Source organism: Triplophysa dalaica, chromosome 25 (genome assembly GCF_015846415.1).
Source record: "Triplophysa dalaica isolate WHDGS20190420 chromosome 25, ASM1584641v1, whole genome shotgun sequence".
Lineage (NCBI taxonomy): Eukaryota > Metazoa > Chordata > Actinopteri > Cypriniformes > Nemacheilidae > Triplophysa > Triplophysa dalaica.
The window spans coordinates 6,345,521-6,365,259 of NC_079566.1; the positions used below are offsets into that span (position 1 = coordinate 6,345,521).

The 19,739-nt window shown below is 42.6% G+C and overlaps 1 protein-coding gene across 3 annotated transcripts in view; it reads left to right on the top strand.

Moving 5' to 3' along the window:
• The window catches only part of LOC130415446 (cytoplasmic dynein 1 intermediate chain 1), a 55,282-nt gene that overhangs the window by 4,052 nt on the left and 31,491 nt on the right, over positions 1 to 19,739 (top strand). For all 3 annotated transcript variants that reach the window (XM_056741169.1, XM_056741168.1, XM_056741170.1), the window contains 2 exons: positions 2,848 to 2,907; positions 3,283 to 3,398. In XM_056741169.1, the coding sequence (XP_056597147.1) occupies positions 2,848 to 2,907; positions 3,283 to 3,398 (176 nt within the window). The remainder of the gene's footprint in view (positions 1 to 2,847; positions 2,908 to 3,282; positions 3,399 to 19,739) is intronic.

The following is a 19,739-nucleotide window of genomic DNA, read 5'->3' on the forward strand; positions in this document are numbered from 1 at the left end:
GGTGAAGTATCCCTAGTGATCCAGTGAGTCTCAGGAAATATCAATAATAGTTTACGTAGGATGTAAAATATATTTGTAAGACGTTTTTCTTCCTGTATGTGGATTTGGCAGTACACATTTATTTTGGCGTGCAAGTGTGACTAACGGCCATGTTTTTCTGTCTTTTTAAACGGGATCAACAGATATAGGTAAGAATCAATATCTGTCTTTTAATTTTCATCACTGACTTACCAGCAAAGCACCACTTCACCTGTCAATCAATGGCATTCGTCTGAGGCTTGTTTTTCTTTCACATCATACTCAGAAAACCATTTCATTATAGATCTCGCTGTCATGCTGGAACGCAAGGGCGTTCCCCAAACAGTTGCCAAAACACAAAAGCACAGATTTCTCTAGAATGTCTTTGTGTGTCATTTTATCCAAAGTATGCGTGTTCTTTGGGAATCAAGCTTCTGACCTTTGTATTGCAATAGGACACGTACATTTAAAAAAACAACCAAGAGTGTATCATTGCTGATAGCTGTGAAGGTTGTTAACAGACTCATTTTTCTTTCTCTGAAATATAGATAGATAGCTGCAGTCAAGCGTAAAGGGGAAGGCTGATGCGACTGCTTCACAGGACTATAATTAAACCTGCATAATGCAGACGCACAACACGCTTGACACATGACGTGAGCGTTTGTTCCTGTCAGCGCTCCCTGCAGGGGGCTCAGTTCACAGCCGCTGGACTAAGACACCTATCACAGGCACATATTTATGACTTTATCACCACAGCCATGCTTTAGCATTTGCCATGCAGCGGCACTTTACTTAGTTTGGGGTTTCACATGTTGTATTTCTTTGCACATGTCTCCTAACAATTTCCACTTCTACGATCTCCATCTACGACTCTATCTATGTCCTCTCTCAGATCAAGGGTTAGTGGCATTAGTAAGCACAAAACAGACACGCACCACGACAGGTACGTATCTACTCAGAAACATTGCCAGAATTCCAACCAGGCCCTCAAAGAGAACGCGTACCCACTGCTATTAACGTCAAGCACGCAGTATCTCATTGGCAGTTGAAAAAAGCCAAGCAGTTTAGCTCGTTCCCCCCGGTGTGCCCGCCTGATGCCCGCTGTTACCTCGAGCCTTGACTTCAACAATTCCTCTTGCATGGTTAAATTGGAGCCATTTGCCACGACGTGAATGACAATACGTTTTTTTAAATGTCATCCCTGGTAAAACAGAGTGTCAGTTTGACATGCTACCCCTCTGGCTGTGTGTAAGTTTAATAGGCATGTTTGTGATTTGTAGTGAAGGTGAAGGAAAAAGTTTACAAGGGCAGTACATTCCTTTTACAACTTATTTCTATAGGATAAGTAAGACATGTTATGGTGGTGCTTGGCGTAATGGTTTTGGGGTCTTAAAAGAGGACACAGCATTTGTATTTACAGTACACGGCAGATGCTGAATATATGTGGGGTATATTCTGGTACATGCATTGGATACATTGTTCATATATGTATACATGTATGTCTTAACATTCTGTATATGTATCTCGCTCACTGTGCTGAACATAAGCTATACATGTCTGATCATCTTTCTTGTCCGCTAAATATGAAGACATTAATATTTACATTATATACATTAACATTCATTAACATTTCTAACAAAAAAATACTGTGGCTGTTCCATGGTTTAAGTAAAAGTGAGCCCTATTGGCAGAATGCTTTCTATTTGTTTAAGCGTTTATAATACAAATATTTTGGTTTATGGTAAAACTATGGCTCCTGTAGTACATGTTAATTAAATTGTGATTAATTTGGGTTTTCTATAGCTATACAACAAATAAAATAAAAAACGACGGTTACTATAGTTGAACCTCATTCATTAATTCATTCATAATTCTGTGTGAATGTTTCAGGACTATTGCATGTTTATTACTTTTTTTTATTGTTGTGTTAATTTCCTGTCGTCTAGCAGCAACTTTGTTACAGTATATTAATAGTTCACCCCAAAATAATAATTCTGTCTTCATTCACTCACCCTCTTGTCATTTCAAACCTGTATTACTTTCTTTATGTCACTAAACAGAAAAGAAGATATTTTGAAAAATTTGGGAACTGAACATGTGTGGTAAACTGTGTACAAATATGATACATTCAGATGGAACATGATTATAAAAACATGATGTGTCATGGTAAAAATCTTAATATTTATGCATTTGGTCTAAAAATGACTTTAAGCAGCTGAAAGCGATATTAAATAAAGATGTTTTGAAGAATGTTGGTAATTGAACTACAGTGGTACCCATTGACTTGTGTATGGACACAAAACCAATGCAAGTGGACGGTCAGTGAACAACATTTTCCTTAATATATTTTTTTGTGTTCTGTGGAAGACAGAAAGTCATAAAGATTTGAAATGACAGGAGAGTGAGTAAATGATGACAGAATTTTTATGTTTGGAGAGAACTATCACTTTATACACAATACACTTTTTGTTTTGATTGAAGCAATGTAACCTAGTAAACGGTGTTATCATTTAAAAGTGTAATCAAAAGTTTATCATGTTATACCAAAGATTGGTATGACACCCTCATCTATACATCCTTTATAAAGTGCACACGAGCTTCTTATATGTTCAACACATGCTGTAAACCTCCTTAGCATCTCTGTGATCTTTGACCTGCTCCCCATATGTGGTACTGGTCCTTTCTCACTGATATCCTGCCATGCATGTGGCAAGTTCTGTGATCGTATATTATGATTTTTATATGTTTGATCGATCCTCTAACATTAATCTTGTGTGTTTTTTCCACCTGTGCCCAACCTTACACCTGCCATCGTCCACTTCACTTCAGGACCCTGCAGTGGGACACTGACCCTTCCGTTCTCCAGCTGCAGGCTGACTCTGAACTCGGGTACCTCCTTTCTTTCTTTCTTTCTTTCGTTCTTTTTTCTTTCTTTCTTTCTTTCTTTCTTTCTTTCTTTCTTTCTTTCTTTCTTTCCTCTTAAGTTTGTCAGGTTCAAGTGCTTTCAGCCGCTCGTTCTCCAGCTGTTTGCCCAAGGCTGTGTGTGACAGTGATTGATGCATATGCCATGTAGTAAGAATGCTTTTAACATTAGTTCTAGCAGTCAAGTGTGGGTCATCCAAACATACAGTTTGTTCGTGGATCTGAATAATGAGTACAGCATATTAGATTTGTAGAATTTGCCACTGAATGATGTAGGTGACAATTTCGTAAAGTATATGGTAGATTGCTGGATGTTCATAGACTGTGTTTCTCTCTGTCTAGGACTCGAACGCACAGGTTGGGACCATCTAAAATAATACAGGTGGACTTCCTTCCCAAAGAAGTGGTGTCTTACTGCAAAGAGACTCAGACTCCTCTTGCAGCCCATCAATCTGAAGGTAGAAACCTATAGTAGAATTTTCTATAGGTTCTAAAACATATAACTGTAATAGTATTGGGAAGCTATTTTTATAAGCTAGTGTGACCTAAAAACTGCAGAATTTTGTTGTGTCCTCCGAATATTGAACTCTAAACCATTAATGTACTGCAACTATAATCCCCTTTATAGAAAGTCATATCAATGTAAAACAAAATCAGTTATTTAATTAAAGTTATGCACTTACCCATCTTGTCAGTCACTGTTAAGATCTACAAAACGTATCTGATTATGACATTTTATCTGTATTCAATCAATTTCAACAATTTCGGATTTCACGGTAAAACAACTTAGAACAAGTTGGGAAATTAAGCCGGACTGCCGGCAAAGGGCTTTGATTTTCATCACTGTCAGGTGGGCTGTCATCCTGAGCGAATGGTTCTGTTGAAGAGCTTCCAACCTGCGCAGATTAAGATTCATTTGACCAGCCGCGGCCTCCATTTCCTGAGAGGGAAGCTGGAGGAGGGGGCGGCTTTTTTGAAAAGAGATGCCTGCCCATCAGTTGCTCCGCTTGAAATGGCAGAACAGTAACGGCATTGAGTCGGCCTTTAAGTGGATGCAGACGAGTAATTCAAGATGGCTTCTATCATCAAGACATCACTTGGAGTTGTGCCTGCTTCTCTGTGGAGGGCTACCAGTTTGCAGCTGAAATTGTCGGGTCTGCTATCATTCCAGGTGCATGACGGGTCTAAACTTGGATGTCACGGATGAGATGCTTGAATCGCTTTCTGATGTCATGTGAATCTGCATTTAACTAACGGTATAACTGTTTGAAGTCAAGCCTTAAAGGGACAGTTCGCCCCAAAATGAAAATTCTGTCATCATTAATGACCCTCAATTTGTTCCAGATCTATATTATTGTTTTGTTCAACAGCGATAATATGTAAAATATATATTTAGTTTACACATCGCCCCTGTCCTTCTGAAACCTCGGATGTCCAAATTCACATATTCCTAGGAAAACACTTTACTTTTTAAAATGAATAAATAATGTGTTTTCAAAGTTGACAAGCAAGTTTTAACACTTTTATGGTTTAGATATAGTTGCAAAACCCAATGACGAACATAAAGGATGACTAATATTAATGTTTTGTGGCCAAAAATCCATGAACTATGGAGATACGAGAAGGAATACAGCGATAAAACATAAATAAAACTCATTCAAACTCAATGAACACAAGATATAGTGACGTCACAGCACCGGCCTTATATGGGAAGTGACGTTTCTGTCCATCTTTATAATTGAGCCCTGAAAGAGAACAACTCCTTCAAATAGTGAAACATTAAACCCATTTACATATATTAAAACCATAGCACGAAGCAAAGTTAATAAGACCCCTTGAGGTGATTGATATATGAAATGTGAAAGTGCTTAATCAAAACCACTTCTGCTTGTTGGTAGAAGAATAACGTCAGGATATTTTTCCTTATTAGTTTAAGTGTGGTTCATACCACAAAAGCTTCTTGGCTATTGCTTTTGTTAACTCAACACAGCAGTGAGCCCTAAGCCACCCTTTTTCCTCAAGTGCGTTCTTAAGCACTCTGTATTTAACGTATGCTTGAATCATACAGTACGACTAAAGCCAATCATATTTAAAGCATCATATTTCAATTACATTTTTAAATTGATGGCCTTGTTAAAATGAAGCTCACATAAAGCTTGGCTAATTTGATTGCATCCTCCAGACTTGCGAGCCAAGCGTGGTATAAAATGCAGATGGTTTGAAAACTGCCCTAAACAGCTCCATATGGATGGGACCCCCTAACAAGCGCTCTTAGGTATTTGCATAACATCGCTGGTAGTCGCGATATGAAACATGATTTTCCATTTTTGAGTATTAAACCTTAAAGTAGGCTGATGAAGTCTTTTGTCTGAATCCGTCTGCGTAACGTACCGGAATCTTCATCGTCTTCTCATGGCTCCTTGATCCCGGTGCTGGCGAACAGCTGCTTGCCATGTGATTGGAAACTTCCTGTCATTATAACTGATGTGTTTTTATTCTTTCCACTTCCTTGAAGCCTGATCAGAATTAAAATTGCTGCTGGAATTTCCTGTCAAGGCAGGTCATTTATTCAGCAAGTGCAACCGCTGACAAGCCTTTGATTGGCCGTTGCCTTTAGCGATCACACTCGGTACAGTTTATTTGTTTTTTCCTCTCTGACAGGCCCCGCCCCCCCATCTCATCCCATCTCCACTGTCTAAGAACATATGCAGGTTAGGCTCACAGCTGTCTGTGGGCGCAGGTTGTCTGTCCGGGGGAGACCTTGCCCTGGTGGGACCTCTCATTTCAGAAAGAACACAGAAAGTTTTAATAGGTCCTTGCACCACCTGCTACAGCTTGCATTCTGTGTTTATTCAGACTGGTTCAGAGGTTTCGTTCATTGATTTGTGAAACTGAACAGACGCCTTTTTCAGGTTTTTTCTGTTCTCCTCTCTGACCTTCTCCCTCAGCTGGGGGGATGCAGGACCCGCCCAGGTGTTCGTCCTATGAGACTGTTTAGAGTAGCTGTGCCTAGGGAGACCCTTGCACCAGACTTCAGTCGGCATTGTAGCTTATCAAGCTTTTTTAAGCTTTAATTATGAGTTCCTTCCAAAATGTCTTAGATTTCCTATGGTTAAAGAATTACTTTTCTATACATGTTTATATTAGGCACGTTTATATGAAGTTCTCATAAAATATGCGAAAAGAAATGTGAAAAAAAATTATTATATTGTTACAGGATGGCTATTTTTTCAAAATTTAAAGGTCCAACGTACACATTTTTGAAGGATATATTGAGGTGTAAGGTGTATAAAGATCTTAGCGTGAAGAATGAAATTCACTAAGTTGTATCTACAGTAGCCCTAAACGGACAAATGACAGACCACGTTTCGTAAATACGTATTCTCCTACGGGAAAGAAGCAAAAATGAAATGACATCTTATTCCTCTGTCAGCCTCCGTGGTGCTTTGAAAGGGAGGGGTGAGCGTTGGAGTGAGCCCTTGTTTGCAATTCGCAATCTCACCACTAGATGCGGCTAAATTTTATACATTGTACCTTTAAGAAAAGGTATATAATACTTTTTTAGGTGAAAATGTATTACATTTATATACATTAATGTAGTAGAATGATGGATAGAATGTTTGTCCTAATAAGAATTTTTTATACAAAATGGGAAGTACTAATAGCTCACCCAAAAATACAAATTCGTTCACCGTTTATTCACCCTCATGTCATTCAAAGCTTTCTTCTGTAGAACATAAAAGAAGATATTTTAAGAACTTTTTTTGTGACCAAACAGGTCAATGGGGGCCAATTGTTTAGTACCAACATACTTCTTTTATGTCCTGCAAAAGAACAAAAGTCATACAGGACTGGAACGACATGAGAGTAAATATATGGGAAAAAAATCAAAATTCTGAAATGCAGAATCTTTCCAGAATAATTTTTTTAATTTGTTAATAATATTTTTGCAAAAATAACTTTTAATAACGTTTAGTTAGAAAACGTCTTGGTTACGTATGTAACCTCAGTTCCCTGATGGAGGGAACGAGACTTGTGTCGAGAACGACAGATGGGGTTCGCCCTTGAGAACCAATCAACTCTGACTACTATAGAAAAGGCCAATGAAATTTGGCGAATGAAATTTGCATGCCGGGCTCCGCCCCCGGATATCCGGTATAAAAGGAAGCCGGCGTGCAGCATTCATTTACCTCTTGTTCTGAAGAGCCTGAGATCCTCTCACGACTGCAGCAGAATACGATACGTGTTTGTGGCATAAGGGACACAACGTCTCGTTCCCTCCATCAGGGAACTGAGGTTACATACGTAACCAAGACGTTCCCTTTCTGTCGGTCTCTCGACGTTGTGTCGAGAACGACAGATGGGGTTATCTATGGAAAACGCCACAAACGCTGTATCGCGTCACAATCTCAGCGAAGCGACGGTAACAAGCCTGGGCGTGTCAGCTCGACGCTTTCGTGAAACTTGTAACCTACCAGTGTGGTGGTCGGGGGGTTCCAGAGCTTTCTGGGAGAAAGATGGGTACAGCCCTGACCGGTAACCTTTCACGGACGGGGCCTTAGCTCTCTACAGGCGAGAGGCCGTCCGGCTCGGTTTTACACCGGGAAAAGCGTATGCCTGCGAAAGAAGCTCTGCGTGCGGTCCAGGACACAACACGGATGGGGTTGGGTCTTCCTCCCCAGTGGGGAGCGCCTGCAAGTCCACCACTTGGTCCTCGAAGGGAGAAGTGGGAACTTTGGGCACGTATCCGGGCCTGGGTCTCAAGATAACGTGAGAATACCAGGGCCGAATTTAAGGCAATCCGGTGACACAGAGAATGCTTGGAGGTCCCCTACCCTCTTGACGGAAGCGAGCACCAACAGGAGGGCTGTCTTACTCAGGTGAGGAAGATCGGAACCTCTGAGGGGCTCTCAAGAGGGTATGGAGCGGAGATGAGGCGGATTCCGCCCTCTCGCGCCCGTTAGGAACCTGGTGATCAGGTCGAGTTGCCCTAGAAACTTTCCATCAACTGAGTCGTGATGAGTGGCGATAGCGACTACATACACTTCAGTTTGGAGGGGAGATGTTAGTCTCCAGTCTCGTGAGAAGGGGAACACAATCCTGATCAAGCACCTCAGTGGGTCTTTTCTCGTTGAGAGAGAGAGACACCAGGACGAGAAGAGGCGCCGTCTAGAGGCGTGTGACCGCCTAGTAGATGGGGCCCTAACCTGGGTGATGGTCTCAGCCATAGAGGGGGAGTAGCCATCTCAGGATTTTCTCGTCCTGTCTAGAGACCAGACCTGGGTGTTCCAGAGGTCTGATCTGGGATGCCAGAACGTGTCCTTGCCCTGAGAGAGCAGGTCCTCTGTCAGGGGAATGGTTCAGGGGGAGTCGCTGTTCAGAGCATCAACTCTGAAGCCAAGTGCGGTTAGACAAGTGTGGTGTAACCAATACACTTGGTGCTCCTCTTCCCTGACCTTGCACAGTGTTTGTGCAAGGAGGCTCCTGGGGGGGGAAGGTGTGCTTCCGCCCGTCCCGTGGTCAGCTGTGCGCCAGGGCATCCGTGCCGAGGGGGGCCTCGGTCAGGGAGTACCAATGCAGACAATGGGTGGTGTCATGGGAGGCAAAGAGGTCTATCTGTGCCTGTCCGAACAACACCCAAAATGAGCTGGACCGGGGGTGGAGTCGCCACTCTCCGCAAGGCGTATACTGACGAGAGAGCGTGTCGGCTGTCTGGTTCAGTCTGCCTGGGATGTGTGTGGCCCGCAGGGAGCGGATCACCTGCTAACTCCACAGGAGGAGGCGTCGGGCAAGTTGTGTTAGTTACCGTGAGCGTACACCACTCTAGGCAATTGCACAGCGCAGACGGGGGCCCGTCCAGCGCCCCGCGTCTGCGTGCCCGTTGCACACTGCACCCCACCCCTGCAGCGAGGCGTCCGTCGTCACCACGACGTGCCTCGTAACCTGCCCGAGGGGAATCCCCGCCCGGAGGAAGGTCATGGAAGACCAAGGGGTTAGGGTGCGTCGGCAGCAGGGCGTCATCACCGTGCGCCTGCTGCCGGTGTGCCACGCTGTCCTCGGAACTTGACTCTGTGGCCAGTGTTGAAGCGGTCTCATGTGCATCAGCCCGAGGGGTCTTACCCCGCGGAGGATGCCATGTGTCCCAGGAGCCTCCAGTTCCAACACTGACTGGGCACGTGCTGCGGACAGCTGTGCCGTCATGGTGACAGAGTTTGGTTCCATACCGAGAAAGAGGATGCTCTGCACTGGGGAGAGTTTGCTCTTTTCTCGGTTGACCTGAAATCCCAATCGATCTAGATGCCGGAGCACCAGGTCCCTCTGTGTACAGAACAGATCTCACGAGTGTTTGCCAGTCGTCGAGATAGTTCAGGGACAGACCGAAAGGGAGGACTCTGTACTGATATGCCCACCCCTCGAACTCGAACCATGGGAACGGGGCAGTGTCGAGGGGATCGAGACATTAGAGTAAGCGTCCTTCAGGTCGATTGCCACAAACCAATCCTGACACCTGATAGATGTCAGGATGCGCCTCTGCGTGAGCATCTGAACGGCAACTCGTGAAGGTGCTTGTTCAGGGTACGCAGACCTATGGCAACCCGCCGTCTTTCTAGGGAATGATGAAGTGCAGGTTGTGACCCACTGAACGTCTTGATTTTGGACGAACTCGATGCCTGTTTTGCCAGAAGTCTCTGGGAAACTGGATCGAGTAACCAAGACGGACCACCCGCATTAGCCAGCGAGACAGTGTGGGCAGCTCTTGAGCTCCCAGGGGCTGTACAGGGTGACCAAGGGGGCAGTCTGCTTCATCATTTCCACGGGGGGTGGTTCGTCGGCTGGCGGAGCTAACCATCTGTCGCGGGGGGTCCCCGGAGGGAAGGATGGCTCCGCCTTTTTACCTGCCTGGCGGGACAATGGCACGCACTGTCGGTTTGAGAGTGGTGACAACTGTCGTATGTGTACGACCTCACGCCTCGCCAGGGCGTGAGGTCGGTTCGCCGAGCACAGTCCAGTGGAGTGTGGGATCGGCTGCAAGTACACCCGGGGAGACCGAAAAACTCTGTGAGTAAGTGGGCGCCAGGCCCTGAAAAGGGCCCGGCTTTGGTGACGAGGCAGGAGTCGTCACGTGCCGACCGATCAGAGCCGTGGCTGTGATGGTTCGGGCCCGATGTTGTTCTCCCTGGAGTCTTCCCGTCAGTGTCCCTTCTCGTGAGAAGTTTGCTGACGGGGTGGAGGTTTCCCCCTCGACCTCTGCTTCCGGGGTGCCGCCTGTGGGGGCACAGGAACCGGAATCGATGTCGAAGGGGTCCTGGGTTGCAGGGAAGCAGACGTCACGCGGGATCTCGGAGGCCTTCAGGCGGCCGAGTCGCGGTGAGAAAAATGTGGTTAATTGCCACTGTCTGCTTCACCGTCAAAAACTGCTGAGCGCAGTCCTCGACGGTCTTTACCAACAACCCACCCTGCGAGATGAGTGTATCAAGAAAGCGGACTTCCTTGGTATCACTCTTCTGCACAAGGTATAGCCGGGGGTGTCTCTCCTGGACCACTACCGTGGACATCGTCCGACCCAGGGCCCGTGCCGCCGCCTTAGTCACCCGTAGAGCGCTGTCAGCGGCGGCACGGAGATCCTGCATTATACCCAGGTCGGTCTTACCCTCGTGGGGCTCTCTCAACGCCTTGGCCTGGCGGACCTGCAGGATGGCCATGGCGAAGAGAGAGGAGGCAGCCTTGTCCGCGACATCGCAAGCCCTCGACACCAGTGATGCCGAAGTCTTACGTGCTTTGGACCGTAGGCGTGGCCGATTCCCCCCAGGTGGTAGCCGTCCGCGGCACAGGTGCACCGCGGGCGGACGTTCCACTCGGGGGATCTCGACGCAGTCCTTGGCTGCCCCACCATCGAGGGAAGTAAGGGAGGTGGAGCTGGTTTTCACTGGAGCGGTCCGAGAGTGGAGCGCTCCAAGTTTTACACAGCTCCTCATGCACCTCCGGAACCCCGGGTTAGCATGAATGACATTTCTGCTTCCTCCTAACTCGACCGCTGGGGGTGGAGCTCGGATTCGTCAGAGTCGGATGTCAGTCTCCCTCCGATGCTGCGAGCGACATCTCATCTACGTCACACATCGTTCCCGATGTGTGTGCGTGAGAATCCGGACGGTATGCCACCGCCGTTTGGGGAACGTTCAGAAGAGCGTATCGGGGTGCGATCGGCCCGTGAGCACTTAGCTGGCGGGTTTACGTTCGCAGAGTTCCCCATATCACTAACGCTGCTAACGTGGGTGGTCATCGGGGCCGTAGCCACAGATGTCACCGCTCGGGTAGCAGACGAAATGGTGGCTGGTTCCCGTAGGAAGACAGCCACCCGTGACCGCAACTTCTGAATGACAATCTGCCCGCAGTGCGCGCAGATGTGTCAACGAACGCTGCTTCAGTGTGCTGGACGCCCACACACCTAATGCAGCGATCGTGTCAGTCCCCTGCCGCACCCAAGAGAACAGCGGGACATGTCGTTCTCGATGTGTGTGCGTGAGAATCCGGACGGTATGCCACCGCCGGTTGGGGAACGTTCAGAAAAGCGAATCGGGGTGCGATCGGCCCGTGAGCACTTAGCTGGCGGGTTTACGTTCGCAGAGTTCCCCATATCACTAACGCTGCTAACATGGGTGGTCATCAGGGCCGTAGCCACAGATGTCACAGCCCTGGTAGCAAACGAAATGGTGGCTGGTTCCCGTAGGAAGACAGCCACCCGTGACCGCAACTTCTGAATGACAATCTACCCGCAGTGCGGGCAGATGTGTCAACGAACGCTGCTTCAGTGTGCTGGACGCCCACACACCTAATGCAGCGATCGTATTCATTCCTTTCCGCACCAAAGAGAACAGCCGCGCTGGAGAATGCTCAGTCAGTCCTGAAAAGGACTTTTAGATAAATCTCACACCCTCGGAACTGCCGAGACGCCCAGGGGAAGGTCGCTGCAGGTAGGGACGATCCGCTGCTACACGTCGTAGATCCGGCAGTAGAAGAAGACGAAGAATTCATTGAATTCGTTCAGTTCGTAGTCATGAGCGAAGGCTCTGAAGAACAAAAGGTAAATGAATGCTGCACGCCGGCTTCCTTTTATACCGGATATCCGGGGGCGGAGCCCGGCATGCAAATTTCATTCGCCAAATTTCATTGGCCTTTTCTATAGTAGTCAGAGTTGATTGGTTCTCAAGGGCGAACCCCATCTGTCGTTCTCGACACAACGTCGAGAGACCGACAGAAAGGGAACTGCAAAGCATTAAGTAGTTATCTCTCTCTATTTGGCCCTAAATGAGTATTTGCAGCTTTCCTGTAGCTCAGTGGTAAGAGCATTGCGTTAACAACGTAAGGTTGTGGGTTCGATCCCAGGGGATTGCAAATACGTATGTAAAATGTATAGGGTAAAGCAATGTAAGTCGCTTTGAATAAAAACTTCTGCCAAATGCATAAATGTAAATGTAAATGTATTTGAATCAACGTTTCGTGACACAGATATAAATCTAAGGGGTCTATTTCGAATTATATAATGTAGTATTTTTTTTAGTGTTTCATGTGTTAGCATGTATGTGTTAAGGAGTATTGTTCTAGTATCATAGTAATTGTGGCATAAATTCAGGATTGGCTTTGCTTTTTCTTCTACATGTGTATGATGCCTTTGGCTGAACACTCAACCAAAGAGGTCTCTGATGGTTTAAAGAGAACTTGGCTTGTGTGCTCTGTTCATCAGCCGGGTTGTGGTGTTTAGTTGACCCCAATTTAGGCCTCTATGCTGCTCAAGTCACGTGTAGGTCCACCATACAAAAGCATCAGCTTGGTGTTGTTAGCCCATGTGTTTGCAGGATAAGTATCAGATCAAATTCTAGATACGCTTTCATAATGATTTTCGCCGGTGGTCTGTGAAGGGCTGGCAGCAATGAACGGCAAACCTGCGGTTCAAAAACTTTCCAGATCTCACCATCAGAAGCAAAAGCCCTTAAAATGACATTATTGTGACGTGTGTAGAACGGAATCAGGACTTAGCTATCCTGGTCATCCAAAGGTTGCGACCCATCTGAACTCCTGACCCTTCCGAGAAAGCCCATTCTCTGAGCCGTGTCTTCGCCGCACATCGATCTAAATGTGTGTGACTCTGTTTAGGAACGTTTAATTCAATGAACTCTCGGTTTCCGGCTCAGCTTTGCTCCAGTCAATATAGCTAGTGTGATATGTGTCCAGGTTCTTGTGTGTTGGTCGCTCCCAGATCTTTCCCCGCTAAGTGTGCATTGTTCCTTACTCAATCAAATTACCCACCAGTCGCTCATTTCCAAATCCAAGGCTCCAGTGTGCTCTCGGCGACATCATTTGTATGAAAGAGCAGGCTTGTGATTCCTTAGGTTGCTGGGAGTGGACAACATAGCAGAGGCATGTCTCATCCAAAGGACGGTGCGCCAAGGCATTCTGGGAAGGTCGGCCTTCCAGTTACGTATCCTTCATTGTTGGTGTAGCATTTGCACAGTGCGGTTTTGTGAAAATGACTTCCAGTGGAGCAAAGCCGGCGATAACATATTCGATCTAACTGGCTTATTAAAAATAAGGATTAGAGTCCCTTAGAAACAACAGGAAAAATACTTATTGCTAGTGTTAATGCTGTAACAGGGCCCTTCTGAAATATCACATAGCGTAGCATAAGAATAAGTGACCCTGTTAATGAAACGTGGCCAAAGCCAGCAGATTCTGGTTCGTTGGGTGGGTCGAGGCACTGAAACTGCATTCGCAGTCTCTACCGCTAATTTCCATCAGTAGATAAGAATAATTTCATGTAAAAAGGGAGAAGTATCTTAACGATGCCAAGACCCTCGTGCTAGATCGGGTGGCGATGGGTCAGACCCGCAGAACTTGGCTTGGTCACCCTTGTCCTAGAAACCAAAGTTCAGAAGGTCACGTAAATTATGTTGTTCTTTGTTTCTCACAATCTCTCTCTCGATCCTCTTTTTATTTTAAGTGTGTACACACTGTACGTTTGCGTGTGTGAGTGTGTACGCAGCTTACACTGGAATTTTTCAGGGCCATTAGCTCTGGGGGTCTCCAGTGGGATGTGGTGATTCTCTATTTTTTGGGGGGGTTTTTTGGTAAACTTGTGGTGGTCCTGTAATGGCTCCTAATTGCAAGCAAACCGAGTTCTAACTAACTGCTAATCTGAAAGACATTACCGACAGCGTCATAACCGAGCTGTTGAGATAGCTCGAACACCAAAGCAGCAAAAATGTCAATCGATCCCAGCTCAACATACTGAGTCAATTAATGAATTGAGTATTCGGGTCACTGTTTGACGACAGAACAGTCGACAAATGTATAATATTTGACGACACAAATATGAAAATTACCGACTAACTGGCATTATAAAGATTTTTAAATACTTCTATCCTCAAGAGCATCTCTAATCCCTCAATAGAAGTCAAATTCACATTAGGGCTGCTCGCTGGTGACAAAAATCACGATTATTTTGGCCAATATTGAGATCCCGATTATTTAACACGATTACTCATTACCTTTAAGAACAACATAGAAAACTGAAAAAACATGCCTTTTAAACTGTGAATTCAACTGAAAAATAAATATGAACGTAAAAATAGCACAGCTGAACCATGTGGAAAGGGGTGCGCTTTATATGCGGTTAGATAATATTTATAAATATATATAATCGGGTGGATTTATAACACAAGAAAAGAGAGGATCCATGCTAAATGGAATGTGGCACAACAATTGTTTTATCTCGATTGATTTGTTTTTTTTTTATTGTTGAAAGCCAAAGTTGACAATTACGATGAATTTACGATGAATTACACACCCCTTATTCACATTAAAGGATGTTTAATGGTGCTGTCTTAAAACAAGAAGATGCACGTGCATTTTGGTATTCTAGACGAGCATTTGACACTACATCAGCAGTTGAGAAAGTGCGGTTGTCATCTCCATTTTGCAGAAGGTATAGTTTTCTCCAAGCCAAAATGTTACTTGTAGTCAAAGCTTTCGACTACTTTACAATTTGGCACCGGCGAGCTCGCCCTCAATCGTCTGGGTCGATCTAGACGCACTGGCCACATATGGAAGCGCTTGATGCAGGCATGTTGTTTTAGCTCTCTTATACAAAAGAATAGCTCTGGGTGTCAGTGTTCGCAAAAATAAAGGTTAGCCAAAATTCCCTCTCACACGACAGAAGTTTGTTCTCTTTCTCCTAGGGCAGAAAGGCCGTCATGTTGCATTTAGATACTGTTACGGTAACTCTCTTTTGATCTGCAATGTCAGAATTAATCGGTGGAATTAGAAGAAAACGTCTGTGTCTTTTCCCCCGCACTCTTATAGTTGAAAATGGTTACGACTGAATTTATAGCCATCAGTCCACTCTGGTTTCAAGGCGCAAATCTCAAATGAATGAAAAGAAATTAAAGAAATGTTATCAGAAAATACATTGTCTTTTATAGTATGTGGACTGCGGCAATCTGCATCCATATGATTACAATTTTCCTCTCTTTCCATCATATAATAAGATGCATGAAATGCATCGCAGCCAAAAATTGGCCCCTATCCATGAAGCCACTGTAATAATGTTTGCCATCTGATGTTGAATATCACATGGGATACTGAGTTTCATTTCTTTGAATGGTTAAACCTTTTTCCAGTTACAACAAATTTTAAGGTCCTGTGTTTCCCAGGAGCCTCTAAGGTGGTCTTCAGATCGCTGTTTCTGAGGACCCCTAAAGTTTGTTTTTGGATGAGTGTCTTAATTCTGTATGTTAAAAAAAACAATTCAATTTGGTATTAATAATAACGAAATATTTAAAATGTGTTTTTGGTCAGAAAGCATGTTAAAGTTTTGTTTTCTCAAAGGCAAAATACATTAAATTAAAGTGTGTAATTGTTTAGATTTAAAAATATTTTTAGTAACAAACTTTTTTTAAATAGACAATTTTATATTATGAGGTGTTGTAAAATAGGTTTAAAAGAAAGCTCAATTTATTTGTCTACTTATTAAATGAGTTGGTGTGGTTATATTCTACGTAGGACATAAGGGGGCACTCTTAGCACATGGACATACACTGAAAGAGTTTTGAATTATGCTTTTTAAAAACCTTAAATTGTGTACTTAAGAAAATGACACAATGTAATTTATAAAATCATTTAGATGTCAATCAGGGCTGCGTCTCTTTAGTGTTAACATGTACAAGTATATATATTTCAGTGTTGTTAGTCTTTTGTAGTACACTACTAGCATGTTTTATTTAAACTGAAAACATGACACATTTCTAATGTTTACATTTTTAAATGAATATCTTGTAAGAGCTTTACCCAAAAAATGCCATCTCTGTTTTGCGACATGTTAGAAAGCAAGTTTGGCTCATTGGCTGGGTTCAGTTGCTCATTTTGACAGGCTAGTCTCTGGAAAGTTTGAAGTCATGAGGTCTAATCATGCTCTGTGGTCAGTCTGTGTATGGCGTGGCATGATGACTCCTTTAAAGATGCGGTTCTGGGAGCGGGCCAGCTCCTCTGGCACCATGTTTGCGGGCCAGAGACCCGTTGCATAATGTAGCTTCATAACCAGCCCTGAGTCTTGGTAGGTCAGAAATATGAAATCTTGACAGTAGACACTCAGTATGAGGAGGAGCTAATTATTTTCATTACAGTTTGTGATTACTGTCAGTATGATGCTGTAAGGTATTGATTTCACATTAGGACTGAAACTTAATTGTTTGGGATTTTTTACAAACTGACGACATGCAGGGATTGGATTTTTTTACTGAAAGATTGTCGGTACTCAATTCCAATGAGCTGTTAATTTAAAATAAAAAAGTGTTTTATTAATGCCAATTTATTGTAATAATAATGATCAACAAAGCAAATATTTACAAGCAAACTAGTGAGGTCAGAATAGGTTAAAAATATGCATTAATATATAACTATTATGGAACCGTCAGTAAAATAGAATAGAAATATGACTAGTCTCAATAGTAAAAAAAATGTAAGTATTTTTTATTGTCTTATGTAAAATAATAGAATTAAGTGGCATGACACACTGTAAAACTTTGCTGTAATTTCGCAGCAGGTTTGCCAGTAACTTACTGTAGATTTAATGTACAGTTTAGCTTTAAGCATGAACTTACCTAGTTTATCTTTCTTTCATAAAACAAGACTTAATATTTCGGATCACTTTTCTTGTTATGTAAATCTATCGTAAATTAAGACGTTTTATTTTTTTTACATAAATTAAGAGAAAAATGCTTAGGAAGAATGTTGTTTTTATGCAGTGTTGCTTGTCTCTTTTTGCTCATTTTCAATCTCAAAAGTCAAAGTGTTTAATTTTGATTAAAGTAATTGAAAACAGTAGTAATTTGATATTCATTTTAAGAATATTTAGTAGTTATTTAATTTACAGTTATTTAATAGTAAATTACTGACAAACCTGCTGCTAAATCTATAGCAAACCTTATGAAACAAAAATACATGGTATATACTGGAAAATATAATGCAATATATTAAATAATACATTTCCATATATTGAAACCAAGTTCCTATATATTTGAAGAGTTTATTTGCAAAAACAGAGAACAGATGGGTTGTTTTGTTTATGTTATAATAACATAAAAACAACACAATAAAGCACATTAAGAAAAATGAAAATCAAGTTTGTAATTCCTTATTTTTCAATATATGTTACATGGCAATTCCATAAGCATTATTTAATGTGTTGTAATATCATATATCAGTGTATTATTCTATATATTTTCAAATGTATATAAAAAGATTTAATATATTGACAGTTAATATATTATATAAGCGAGGGCTGAAAGTACCATACGATACCATACCATAAACATTACATTGTTATCTGGGTCACAATACCAATTTTGTGATTATTTGTGTTTAGTGTAATTATTCAGAACTAATATACAGAAGTTGTTTACTTTCTTCTTTTTCATCTGCACTGTTTTTTGCACAATACTATGACAAAGTCAAACATATCTGTACTTATAATATAGATGATTTTCCTTTGAATTTAAACAAAGTCTCCACATTGAAACTCAGATTCTGTGAAACCGGGTAGAATGGTGATAACCTCACACTGACACATTATTAAAAATATTCTCTCCAATCTGACAAGACTTCAAAATCTAAAACATTTCCTGTGCTCTTCACAGAAGATATCAGTTCAAAGTCCGCGTTCTCTTTATCTTCCCCGGCTCTGACCATTTCCAGACCCCAGAGTGCTGTCTCACTCTCTATGGGGAAGACAGTTCTGCGTGGCGTGGCCTTGGGCGGGAAGATTGCGGCATTCTTAAAGGCACTTCGTGATCGATGTCACCCGTTTGTCATAATGATGTCATAATGATGACAAACGAGAACGATGAGAGATTGACAACAAAAGGCAGCGGCTAAATGTGAAGCTGCTTTTCCAGGAAAGATTCAAAGCATTATTGAACACAACAGCAAACTTCAGAAGAGCTGCAGATGAGAAGAAAGATAAGAGTTTGTGTGATTTATGTGTATGGTTGGATGAGCTGTATTCTGTGTGTTTACTTGCATTCGTCATCCTGCTATTGATTTATTCAGCTGGCGCTCTTTGTGGTTTGAGTCATTATTATTGGATTAGGTTAAATTACATTAGACTTCATTATTATTGTTATTTAGTAAGACATTGAAAGCATCTAATCATAATTGAAAAACGTCATTTGCTGTAGCATATACACGTAAATAAATTATGGTACAAAATGGCAAATGTGTTTCAGAATATACAGAGTAAATAATATAAAGGGTTTTATATATGTTAAAAATAATGTTGTATACATCTTTTTTACTTTTGCCTTTCGATTTGGACTATTACTTTGTAATCGATTTTTGTTGTTTAAATTTTAGCTGCAGGGGGAAAGACTGCACGGCTGGTTTGTCACCCATGCGTGTGGTTTGTAGTTAGGAATCGCACGCACTGTATCCACAGCCCTGGCCTTTTACACACCTGCAGGAGGCCGTGAAGAGTGTCAGCTCAAGGATCTGACTCCACTCTGGCCTGTGCTCTGTGTGTTTGATGAGCGAGTAGCCAGCAGCACAAGTACACACTCCACAGCTTTTTCCCGTCTGATTTCAGAAGACAGTCTGATGCTTTCAGTGCGCAAGTGTGTGTCTGAGCGAGAGAGGGAAGAGAAAAAGAGGAGCTTTTGTTGACTGGTTAGCTCACAGTTTGCTGATTGCAGCGTGTGCAGAATGTTTTGTTATGGCACTGTCCAGATTGGATATTATAATGATTTTGCTGTTTGTATTTTGTGAGAGAACACTGTAGATTTGTTACCCTTATATTTAAAATCTTCCCAGACACTTTTATTCGAATCGACTTCTAATCGAATACATTTTTTGAATGTGGCCTGAGATTTCAACCTATGGATTTTGAGGGAAAATGCATCCTGTCAAAGCATTTACAGTAGACAAAGAAACTTCATAAAATATTAGGGCTGTCAAACGATTAATCGCGATTAATCGCATATAGAAAAACGTTTGTGTTTACATAATATATGTCTATGTACTGTGCATAATCATTTTGTATTTATAAAAACATACACATATATATATATTTAAGAAAATTATAACGTATAGAAATTAATAAACATTTATCAATAATTTAAATGATTGGTAAATATATATAAATATATGTAAATATTTCCTATATATGTACGTGTATGTTTATAAATAAACAAATAATGCACAGTACACAGACATATATTATGTAAACACAAACTTTTATTCTGGATGTGTTAAAT